Here is a 12,892-nt window from a genome sequence, read left to right as displayed (position 1 = left end):
GTATTTATTGAGCGCTTACTGTGTGCAGGGCATTCATTCATTCATTCAATCGTATTTATTGAGCGCTTACTGTGCGCAGAGCACTGTACTAAGCGCTTGGGAAGTAGAAGTGGGCAACATATAGAGACGGTCCCTACCCAACAGCGAGCTCACAGTCTAGAAGGCATCAACAGCATCAATATAAATAAATAGAATTATAGATATATAGATATATCTCCTCCCCCTTTTAGACTGTGAGCCCACTGTTGGGTAGGGCCTGTCTCTATATGTTGCCAACTTGTACTTCCCAAGCGCTTAGTATCATCATCATCAATCGTATTTATTGAGCGCTTACTGTGTGCAGAGCACTGGACTAAGCGCTTGGGAAGTCCAAGTTGGCAACATCTAGAGACGGTCCCTACCCAACAGCGGGCTCACAGTCTAAAAGACCCGCACACAGTAAGCGCTCAATAAATCATCATCAATCGTATTTATTGAGCGCTTACTGTGTGCAGAGCACTGTACTAAGCGCTTGGGAAGTCCAAGTTGGCAACATATAGAGACAGTCCCTACCCAACAGCGGGCTCACAGTCTAAAATACCCGCACACAGTAAGCGCTCAATAAATCATCATCAATCGTATTTATTGAGCGCTTACTATGTGCAGAGCACTGTACTAAGTGCTTGGGAAGTACAAATTGGCAACATATAGAGACGGTCCCTACCCAACAGTGGGCTCACAGTCTAAAAGAGTGGGCTCACAGTCTAAAAGATACGATTGATTGATTGATTGATTAATTGATTGATATACACAATAATGATGGTATTTGTTAAGCATTTACTACGTGCCGAGCACTGTTCTAAGCGCTGGGGGAGATACAAGGTGATCAGGTTGTCCCACACGGGGGGTTCATAGTCTGACTGTGATCCCCATGTGGAACCTGGGAATCTTGTATTTATCCCAGCTGAGAATCTTGTATTTATCCCAGTACTCAGTACAGTGCTTGGCATATAGTAAGCACTTAAATACCACAACCATTATTATTATTATTATTATTATCGTTATTAGTGTTAAGCATTTGGGAGAGTAACCAGAATCGGAAGCCACGATAATAACCTTCAACTAACAAAGCCGGCCCCCGGAAAAGCTGAAAGATGACATTGTTTAACGCCTCCGATCATATCCCAGAAGAAAGCAGCAATGGGAGAAGTGGGAATATTTTTCTACGGAAGCCAGGTTTGTTCTGGAGTCCTTCCACTGAGGCGCCGATAAAAATACTTGGCTGACACTGCATCGCGCCTCAGTGGCCTTTGCACATCATCATCATCATCAATCGTATTTATTGGGCGCTTACTATGTGCAGAGCACTGTACTAAGCGCTTGGGAAGTACAAGTTGGCAACATATAGAGACGGTCCCTACCCAACAGCGGGCTCACAGTCTAAAAGGGGGAGACAGAGAAGCGACTGGGACTTTATCGACGTCATCAATGTCTCCTATTATAATAACAGCACTAATAATGGCATTTATTAAGCGCTTACTATGTGCATTTATTTTGAGCATTATGTGCATAATAAATATAAATATTTATTTATTTATTTATTCTGCTTGTACCTATCTATTCTATTTATTTTATTTTGTTAGTATGTTTGGTTTTGTTCTCCGTCTCCCCCTTTTAGACTGTGAGCCCACTGTTGGGTAGGGACTGTCTCTAGATGTTGCCAATTTGTAGTTCCCAAGCGCTTAGTACAGTGCTCTGCACACAGTAAGCGCTCAATCAATACGATTGATGATGATGATGATGCATGTGTATGTTTGGTTTTGTTCTCTGTCTCCCCCTTTTAGACTGTGAGCCCACTGTTGGGTAGGGACTGTCTCTATATGTTGCCAATTTGTACTTCCCAAGCGCTTAGTACAGTGCTCTGCACACAGTAAGCGCTCAGTAAATACGATTGATTGACTGATTGATTGCAAAGCACTGTTCTAAGTGCTGGATAATGATGGCATTTGTTAAGCGCTTACTATGTGCAGAGCACAGTTCTAAGCGCTGGGGGGGGATACAAGGTGATCAAGTTGTCCCACGGGGGGCTCACAGTCTTAATCCCCATTTTCCAGATGAGGTAACTGAGGCTCAGAGAATAATAATAATAATAATAATAATGGCATTTATTAAGTGCTTACTATGTGCAAAGCACTGTTCTAAGCGCTGGGGAGGCCACAAAGTGATCAGGTTGTCCCACGGGGGGCTCACAGTCTTCAACCTCACTTTACAGATGAGGGAACTGAGGCACGGAGAAGTGAAGTGACTTGCCCAAGGTCACACGGCAGACATGTGGTGGAGTCGGCATTCGAACCCATGACCTCTGACTCCAAAGCCCGTGCTCTTTCCACTGAGCCACGCTGCTATTATTAAAGAACTCAATGAACCCGGGGAAGGAAAATTGCTCCAGGAAATTCCTTCCCTCCAGTGGGCTGCAAGAGGTCCAGTGAGACAGAAATCACACTTTTTAAAATATAAATTTTTTAAGCACTCACTATGTGTCAGGCACTGGAATAATAATCATAACAATGATACTATTTGTGGAGCACTTACTATGTGTCAGGCACTGCTCTAAGTGCTGGGGTGAATACAAGCTAATCAGGTTGGACACAGTCCCCGTCCCACATCCCAGAGAAGCAGCGTGGCTCAGTGGAAAGAGCCCGGGCTTTGGAGTCAGAGGTCATGGGTTCGAATCCCGACTCTGCCAACTGTCAGCTGTGTGACTTCGGGCAAGTCACTTCTCTTCTCTGGGCCTCAGTTCCCTCATCTGTAAAATGGGGATGAAGACTGTGAGCCCCCCGTGGGACAACCTGATCACCCTGTAACCTCCCCAGCGCTTAGAACAGTGCTTTGCACACAGTAAGCGCTCAATAAATCCCATTATTATTATTATTATTACATGGGGCTCCCGGTCTTAATCCCCATTTTACAGATGGGGCAGAGGGAAGGGAAGCGACTTGCCCAAGGTCATACCGCAGACACGTGGCAGAATCGGGATTGGAACCCAGATCCGACTCCATGCTTCTTCCCATGCATGGCACGGTAATAATAATAATAAGAATGATAATATTTGTGGAGCACTTACTATGTGTCAAGCACTCTTCTAAAGTGCTCTGTCTCCCCCCTCTAGACTGTGAGCCCACTGTTGGGTAGGGACTGTCTCTAGACGTTGCCAACTTGGACTTCCCAAGCGCTTAGTACAGTGCTCTGCACATAGTAAGCGCTCAATAAATACGATTGATTGATTGATTGATTGATTGATTGGGGTGAATACAAGCTAATCAGGTTGGACGCAGTCCCTGTCCCACATTCCAGAGAAGCAGCGTGGCTCAGTGGAAAGAGCCCGAGCTTGGGAGTCAGAGGTCGTGGGTTCTAATCCTGCTCCGCTACTCGTCTGCTGGGTGACCCTGGGCAAGTCACTTCACTTCTCCGGGCCTCAGTGACCTCATCTGGAAAATGGGGATGAAGACTGTGAGCGCCCCCCCCGCATGGTGGGACAGCCTGATCATCACCTTGTAACCTCCCTAGCACTTAGAACAGTGCTTGGCACATAATAAGCGCTTAGTAAATGCCATAGAGAAGCAGCGTGGCTCAGTGGAAAGAGCCTGAGCTTTGGAGTCGGAGGTCATGGGTTCGAATCCCCGCTCTGCCAACTGTCAGCGGAGTGACTTTGGGCACATCACTTCACTTCTCTGGGCCTCAGTTACCTCATCTGTCAAATGGGGATGAAAACTGTGAAGCCCCGTGGGACAACCTGATCACCTTGTAACCACCCCAGGGCTTAGAACAGTGCTTTGCACATAGTAAGCGCTTAACAAATACCACCATTATTATTATTATTATTCTCTGTGCCTCAGTGACCTCATCTGTAAAATGGGGATGAAGACTGTAAGCCCCACGTGGGACATTCTGATCACCTTGTATCCCCCCAGCGCTTAGAACAGTGCTTGGCACATAGTAAGCGCTTAACAAATCAATCACTTGGGAAGTAGAAGTTGGCAACATATAGAGACAGTCCCTACCCAACAGTGGGCTCACAGTCTAAAAGTGCATCATTATTATTATTATTATTACTGAGGTAGGCACATTCACTCATTCATCCAATCGTATTTATTGAGCGCTCTCTGTGTGCAGAGCGCTGTACTAAGTGCTTGAAGGCACATGCTAATTAGGGGGGACACCCGCTAATTAGGGGGGACACAGGCCCTGTCCCACATGGGGCTGACAGCTTTAATAACCAATCTACAGAAAAGGCCCAGAGAAGTGAAGCGACTCGCCCTCGGTCACTCAGCAGACAGGTGACGGAGGCGGGATTAGAACCCAGGTCCCCCGACTCCCGTGTCCCAGCTCTTTCCACTGGGCCACCCGGCTTCGGGCTTCGATGATGAGGCCAGTCTACTCTCTGCAGGCCAAAGCTTCCCGCCCCAGTGGATTGAAACTCAGCCGGCGAAAGCATTTCTAAAAACACCTCCCGGACCCCACAAGCCCAAGCCGAGATGGCTTCATTCCCTCATTCAGTCAATCGTATTTATTGAGCGCTTACTGTGTGCAGAGCACTGGACTAAGCGCTTGGGAAGTACAAGTAGGCAACATTTTAGACTGGGAGCCCACTGTTGGGTAGGGACTGTCTCTATATGTTGCCAATTTGTACTTCCCAAGCGCTTAGTACAGTGCTCTGCACACAGTAAGCGCTCAATAAATACGATTGATGATGATGATGATGATCTAGAGACGGTCCCTACCCAACAACGGGCTCACAGTCTAGAAGCTTCGCAGCGCCCGCCCCGTGGAGAGGCCCAGCTCATTAAATCATTCATTCAATCGTATTTATTGAGCGCTTACTGTGTGCAGAGCACTCTACTAAGCACTTGGGAAGTACAAGTTGGCAACATACAGAGACGGTCCCTACCTAACAGTGGGCTCACAGTCTTGTGAATGACAAAACCTGCACCTATTAAAACAACAACCGCTCCCTTTGCTGAATTCAATCAATCAATCAATCGTATTTATTGAGCGCTTACTGTGTGCAGAGCACTGGACTAAGCACTTGGGAAGTACAAGTTGGCAACATATAGAGCCGGTCCCTACCCAACAGTGGGCTCACAGTCTAAAAGGGGGAGACAGAGAACAAAACCAAACATATTAACAACATAAAATAAATAGAATAGATATGTACAAGTAAAATAAAATAAATAAAATAAATAAATAGAGTAATAAATATGTACAATCATATGTACATATATACAGGTCGCTTTCATTCATTCAATCATATTTATTGAGCACTTAACTGTGTGCAGAGCACTGGACTAAGCGCTTGGGAAGGACAAGTTGGCAACATATAGAGCCGGTCCCTACCCAACAGTGGGCTCACAGTCGAGAAGGGGGAGACAGAGAACAAAACCAAACATATTAACAAAATAAAATAAATAGAATAGATATGTACAAGTAAAATAAAATAAATAAACAAATAAATAGCGTAATAACTATGTACAATCATATGTACATATATACAGGTCACTTTCATTCAATCATATTTATTGAGCACTTAACTGTGTGCAGAGCACTGGACTAAGCGCTTGGGAAGTCCAAGTTGGCAACATATAGAGCCGGTCCCTACCCAACAGTGGGCTCACAGTCTAGAAGGGGGAGACAGAGAACAAAACCAAACATACTAACAAAATAAAATAAATAGAATAGATATGTACAAGTAAAATAAAATGAATAAAATAAATAAAGTAATCAATATGTACAATCATATGTACATATATACAGGTCGCTTTCATAATCCCAATCGGCAAACAACATCAAGCCGGAGTCACACGCTTCCATTAACCTTTTAGACTGTGAGCCCACTGTTGGGTAGGGACTGTCTCTATATGTTGCCAACTTGTACTTCCCAAGCGCTTAGTACAGTGCTCTGCACACAGTAAGCGCTCAATAAAAGCGATTGATTGATTGATTGATTAACCAGGAGGCAGTTTTTCAGAGACGGTGCTTTCGGAACAGAGCACGAACAGCAGGGCGACCGAGAAACCCAATCAGCGGTATCTGCTGAGCTCTTGCTATGTTCGGAGCATTTATTCAATTGTATTTATTGTTTATAAGGCATTTATTTAGCGCTTACTATGTTCAAAGCACTGTCCTAAGCGCTGGGGAGGTTACAAGGTGATCAGGTGGTCCCACGGGGGGCTCCCAGTTTTAATCCTAATTTTACAAATGAGGTAACTGAGGCATAAAGAAGTTGTGACTTGCCCAAAGTCACACAGCTAATGGTCGGAGCTGAGCGCCTACTGTGTGCAGAGCACTGTACTAATCAATCAATCAATCGTATTTATTGAGCGCTTACTGTGTGCAGAGCACTGTACTAAGCGCTTGGGAAGTACAAGTTGGCAACATATAGAGACAGTCCCTACCCAACAGTGGGCTCACAGTCTAAAAACGCACTGGCCTAAGCGCTTGCGAGAGTACGATACAACAATACGAGCCGACACCTTCCCTGCCGACAAGGAGAAAACCGGCTCTTCTCCCCAAGGCAGGACAGATTCACTCATTCAATTGTATTTATTGAGCGCTTACCGTGTGCAGAGCACTGTACTAAACGCTGGGGAAGTACAAGTTGGCAACATCTAGAGACGGTTCCTACCCAACAGTGGGCTCACAGTCTAGAAGGGGGAGACAGATAAAATGGAAATGCGAGGCGGACGCTCTGGATTTGTTTATAACCCGTTTTCTCAAGAACGGAAGAGTCTCAAGAATTTCCCCTGCTCGGTAATAAGCTCTCGGAGTTCAGTGATTCATTCAATTATTCAACCGTATTTATTGAGCGCTTACTGTGTGCAGAGCACTGGACTAAGCGCTTGGGAAGTACAAGGCGGCAACATATAGAAACGGTCCCCATTCATTCATTCATTCATTCAATCGTATTTATTGAGCGCTTACTGTGTGCAGAGCACTGGACTAAGCACTTGGGAAGTACAAGTCGGCAACATATAGAGACGGTCCCCATTCATTCATTCATTCAATCGTATTTATTGAGCGCTTACTGTGTGCAGAGCACTGGACTAAGCACTGCGGAAGTACAAGTTGGCAACACCTAGAGACGGTCCCTACCCAACAGTGGGCTCACAGTCACGTCTACACTCTATGTCACATCAAGACATGTAGTCACATCGACTGACTCTACAGTAATCAATCAATCAATCAGTCGTATTTATTGAGCGCTTACTGTGTGCAGAGCACTGTACTAAGCGCTTGGGAAGGACAAGTCGGCAACATAGAGAGACGGTCCCTACCCAACAGTGGGCTCACAGTCACGTCTAGACTCTATGTCACATCAAGACATGTAGTCACATCGACTGACTCTACAGTAATCAATCAATCAATCGTATTTATTGAGCGCTTACTGTGTGCAGAGCACTGTACTAAGCGCTGGGGAAGTACAAGTTGGCAACATCTAGAGACGGTCTCTACCCAACAGTGGGCTCACAGTCACGTCTAGACTCTATGTCACATCAAGACATGCAGTCACATCGACTGACTCTACAGTAATCAATCAATCAATCAATCGCATTTATTGAGCGCTTACTGTGTGCAGAGCACTGTACTAAGCGCTTGGGAAGTCCAAGTTGGCAACATAGAGAGACGGTCCCTACCCAACAGCGGGCTCACAGTCTAGAAGAGGGAGACAGACAACAAAACATATTAACAAAATTCATTCATTCATTCAATCGTATTTACTGAGCGCTTACTGTGTGCAGAGCACTGGACTAAGCGCTTGGGAAGGACAAGTAGGCAACATCTAGAGACGGTCCCTACCCAACAGCGGGCTCACAGGCTAGAAGGGGGAGACAGAGAACAAAACCAAACATACAGTACCACTCCAAGCGCTCAGTCCAGCGCTCCACACACAGTGAGCGCTCCGATCGAGTGGCCGGAGCGATTTTACGGGCGGCTCATCCTCTCCAGGGTGAAAGAGCACCTGAGCAGACGTTAGTTAAGCCCACTCCATAAAGCCAACGCGCGCTGACCGCGTCTTTGACGAACTTTAAGGCGAGGACACACGTGTTCACCTTGCGCAGAAAACTACGCCTGCGTTTGGTGTCCCCGATGCACCTTTAGACGTTCCACGGATATCAGGGAAATCATCATCATCATCATCATCAATCGTATTTATTGAGCGCTTACTATGTGCAGAGCACTGTACTAAGCGCTTGGGAAGTACAAATTGGCAACATATAGAGACAGTCCCTACCCAACAGTGGGCTCACATTGCTGAAGGGCTACAATCCAATAATATTTGATCCTTGTAGTTTTGAAAGTCCTGCACCCTTAGATGCCCCAGTCCCTCTGCTTTTCAAACACAGAATTATGTGTGTGTGTGTAAGGGTGTGTGAGGGTGTACATATATATATACACAATATATGTATATACACACATAAATGTATATAATAATAATAATAATGGCATTTATTAAGCGCTTATATGTGTGTATGCACACACATATATGTATATACACACATATATACATATATACACACAATATATGTATATATACACAGTACATGTATATACACACGTAAATTAACATTAACAAATGCCAACATCATCATCATCGTCATAAATGTATATACACACATATATGCATATACGTGAGTATATGCACACGTATATGAATATACACATATGTGTATGCACATGTGTACATGCACATGTGTATGAATATGCACATATATATGTGCATGCACACATATATGTATGTGCACACATATGTATATGCACATATATGTATGTGCACATATATGCATATGCACATGCATATGTACGTGCACACGTATATGTATGTGCACGTGTATATGTATATGTGCACGTGTGTATATGTGTATATATGCACAAATATATGTATATATACATGTATATATACACATATATAATAATAAAAACAATAATGATGATGATGGCACTTAAGTGCTTACTATGTGCAAAGCACTGTTCTAAGCTCTGGGGAGGTTACAAGGTGATGATGTTGTCCCGCGGGGGGGTGGGGGGGGTGGGGCACTCACAGTCCTAATCCCCATTTTACAGATGACGGAACTGAGGCACAGAGAAGTGAAGTGACTTGCCCAAAGTCACACAGCTGACAAGTGGCGGAGCCGGGATTTGAACCCCCGACCTCTCACTCCAAAGCCCGGGCTCCTTCCACTGAGCCATGCTGCTTCCCCTACATATATATGTATATGTACATATATGCACATATATATGTATGTGTGCATATATATGTATATGTATATACATATACAAATACATACACATATATACACCAACGGAGCTCAGAGCAAATTTAAAGAGTTGGTAGGAGGCAGCGGGAGGTGACCCTAAATTATCATTCATTCAATCGTATTTCTTGAGCGCTTACTGTGTGCGAAGCACTGTACTAAACGCTTGGATGGAACATTACAGCAACAAGGAGAGACTCTCCCTGGGGCTGCTTCCTGGGCCCAGTCCAGACCCGATCCCCGAGGTAGGACACGGTGAGGGGGACAAGGGACACACACAACACACAGCCCGGCCCCCAGGCCTTCCGAGGGTAAAGGGGAGATGAGGAGAGGAGGCGCGCCCACCCCCCTCACCCTAGTCCCGCTCCCCCAGCCCCCAGCCCCTGCTCCCCCAGACTCTGCTTCCCCAAACCCTGCTCCCCCAGGCCGTGCTCCTCCAGGCCCTGCTCCCCACAGGCCCTGCTCCCCTAGGCTGTGCTTCTCCAGACTCTGTTCCCCCAGCCCCTGCTCCCCCAGCCCCTGCTCCCCGCAGACCCTGCTCCCCCAACCTCTGTTCCCCCAGACCAGGCCCCAGATTCTGCTCCCCCAAGACCTGCTCCCCAAGGACCTGCTCCCCCAGACTCTGTTCCCCCAGAACCTGCTGCCCCAGGACCTGCTCCCCCAGACTATATTCCCCCAGAACCTGCTGCCCAAGGACCTGCTCCCCCAGATTCTGTTCCCCCAGAACTTGCTCCCCCAGGACCTGCTGCCCCAGGACCTGCTCCCCCAGACTCTGTTCCCCCAGAACCTGCTGTCCCAGGACCTGCTCCCCCAGACTCTGTTCCCCCAGAACCTGCTCCCCCAGGACCTGCTGCCCCAGGACCTGCTCCCCCAGACTCTGTTCCCCCAGAACCTGCTCCCCCAGGACCTGGTCCCCCAGACTCTGTTCCCCCAGACCTGCTCCCCCAGAACCTGCTCCCCCAGAACTGCTCCCCCAGACTCTGTTACCCCAGGACCTGCTCCCCCAGAACCTGCTGCCCCAGGCCCTGCGCCCCCAACCTGTGCTCCTTCAGACTGCTCCTCCAGGACCTGCTCCTCCAGGCCCTAGGCCCTGTTCCCCCAGACTCCGTTCCCCCAAATCCTGGTCCTCCAGGCCCCAGCCCCTGCTCCCCCAGGACCTGCTCTCCCAGACTCTGTTCCCCCAGAACCTGCTCCCCCAGGACCTGCTGCCCCAGGACCTGCTCCCCCAGACTCTGTTCCCCCAGAACCTAGTGCCCCAGGACCTGCTCCCCCAGACTCTGTTCCCCCAGAACCTGCTCCCCCAGGACCTGCTGCCCCAGGACCTGCTCCCCCAGACTCTGTTCCCCCAGAACCTAGTGCCCCAGGACCTGCTCCCCCAGACTCTGTTCCCCCAGAACCTGCTGCCCCAGGACCTGCTCCCCCAGACTCTGTTCCCCCAGTACCTGCTCCCCCAGAACCTGCTGCCCCAGAACCTGCTCCCCCAGAACCTGCTGCCCCAGGACCTGTTCCCCCAGGACCTGCTGCCCCAGGACCTGCTCCCCCAGGCCCTGCGCCCCCAACCTGTGCTCCTTCAGACTCTGCTCCTCCAGGCCCTAGGCCCTGTTCCCCCAGACTCCGTTCCCCCAAACCCTGGTCCTCCAGGCCCCAGCCCCTGCTCCCCCAGGACCTGCTCTCCCAGACTCTGTTCCCCCAGACCCTGCTCCCCCAAGACCTGGTCCCCCAGACTCTGTTCCCCCAGCCCCTGCTCCCCCAAGCTGTGCTCCTCCAGACTCTGCTCCCCCAGCCCCATAATAATAATATAATAACAATAATGATGGCATTTGTTAAGCGCTTACTATGTGTAAAGCACTGTTCTAAGCGCTGGGGGGATACAAGGTGATCAGGTTGTCCCGCATGGGGCTCACAGTTATCATCCCCATTTTACAGATGAGGTAACTGAGGCTCCGAGAAGTTAAGTGCCTTGCCCAAGGTCACACAGCAGACACGTGGTGGAGCCGGAATTCGAACCTATGACCTGTGACTCCAAAACCCGGTCTCTTTCCACTGAGCCACTCCCTAGGCACCGCTCCCTCAGACCGTGGTCCCCCCCAGACCCTGCTCCCCCAGGACCTGCTCCCTCAGCCCCTGCTCCCCCCGGCCCTGCTCCCCCAGACTCTGTTCCCCCAGCACCTGCTCCCCCAGCCCCTGCTGCCCCAGGACCTGCTCCCCCAGACTCTGTTCCCCCAGACCCTGCTCCCCCAGGAACTGCTCCACCAAGCCCCTGCTGCCCCAGGCCCCAGATCCTGCTCTCCCAGGCCCCAGATCCTGCTCCCCCAGGACCTGCTCCCCCAGCCCCTGCTGCCCCAAGACCTGCTCCCCCAGACCCTGCTCCCCCAGACTCTGTTCCCCCAGCCCCTGCTGCCCCAGGCCCCAGATCCTGCTCTCCCAGACCCGCTCCCCCAGGCCCTGCTCCCCCAGGCCTCAGATCCTGCTCCCCCCGGACCTGCTCCCCCAGACTCTGTTCCCCCAGGACCTGCTCCCCCAGACTCTGTTCCCCCAGGACCTGCTCCCCCAGACTCTGTTCCCCCAGAACCTAGTGCCCCAGGACCTGCTCCCCCAGACTCTGTTCCCCCAGAACCTGCTCCCCCAGGACCTGCTGCCCCAGGACCTGCTCCCCCAGACTCTGTTCCCCCAGAACCTAGTGCCCCAGGACCTGCTCCCCCAGACTCTGTTCCCCCAGCCCCTGATGCCCCAGGCCCCAGATCCCGCTCCCCCCATGACCTGCTCCCCCAGCCCCTGTTCCCCCCGGACCTGCTCCCCCAGACTCTGTTCCCCCAGCCCCTGCTCCCCCAGGAACTGCTCCCCCAGACTCTGTTCCCCCAGTTCCTGATGCCCCTGGCCCCAGATCCTGCTCTCCCAGGCTCCGGATCCTGCTCCCCCAGACCCTGCTCCCCCAGACTCTGCTCCCCCAGACCCTGCTTCCCCAGGCCCCAGATCCTCCTCTCCCAGGCCCCAGATCCTGCTCCCCCAGGCCCTCCTCCCCCAGAGCCTGCTCCCCCAGACTCTGTTGCTCCCCCAGCCCCTGCTCCCCCAAGCTGTGCTCCTCCAGACTCGGCTCCCCCAGCCCCTAGGCCCTGCTCCCTCAGACCGTGGTCCCCTAGCCCCGACCCTGCCGTCCCGGGGGCTCGACCGATCTATAGATCTATAGATAGATCGATAGATATGGGGGGGGGGGGCAGAGGGGGTGCGCATGTACCTACCCCAAGGTGCTGATGAAGCCGTTGACGGAGCCCTCGGCGTAGAGGGACACGATGTCCCCGATGTAGAGGAAGCTGGACATTTTCTCAGACATGCTGCTCCCGCTGCATCCCCCGGGCCGGACCCCCCGCACCACCGGCCCGGACCCGGCTCCGCACAACACAACACAACACAACACAACCCAGGGGAGGCGAGGGGAGGCGAGGCGGCGGGCACCGGGCGGCTCTGGGCCTGCTGACAACTTGGGGGCTTGCCCTGCCCTGTCCCCGCCTTCCTCCTCCTCCTCTTGTCCCTCCTCTTCTTTCTCTTCCTCCTCCTCCTCCTTCTGTCCCTCCTCCTCCGGCTCCTCCTCCTCCTCTTTCTCT

At 50.5% G+C, this 12,892-nt stretch overlaps 1 protein-coding gene across 2 annotated transcripts in view; it reads right to left on the bottom strand.

Moving 5' to 3' along the window:
* Positions 1–12,687, bottom strand: part of ITPR2 (inositol 1,4,5-trisphosphate receptor type 2) — a 616,651-nt gene extending 603,964 nt beyond the window's left edge. For both annotated transcript variants that reach the window (XM_038760705.1, XM_038760713.1), the window contains exon 1: positions 12,530–12,687. In XM_038760705.1, the coding sequence (XP_038616633.1) occupies positions 12,530–12,621 (92 nt within the window). In that variant the 5' untranslated portion in view covers positions 12,622–12,687. The remainder of the gene's footprint in view (positions 1–12,529) is intronic.
* Between the last annotated feature and the right edge of the window lie 205 nt (positions 12,688–12,892).

The sequence above is a fragment of the Tachyglossus aculeatus genome, chromosome 2 (assembly GCF_015852505.1).
Source record: "Tachyglossus aculeatus isolate mTacAcu1 chromosome 2, mTacAcu1.pri, whole genome shotgun sequence".
NCBI classification, from domain to species: domain Eukaryota; kingdom Metazoa; phylum Chordata; class Mammalia; order Monotremata; family Tachyglossidae; genus Tachyglossus; species Tachyglossus aculeatus.
This window is presented reverse-complemented; position numbering and strand designations above follow the sequence as displayed.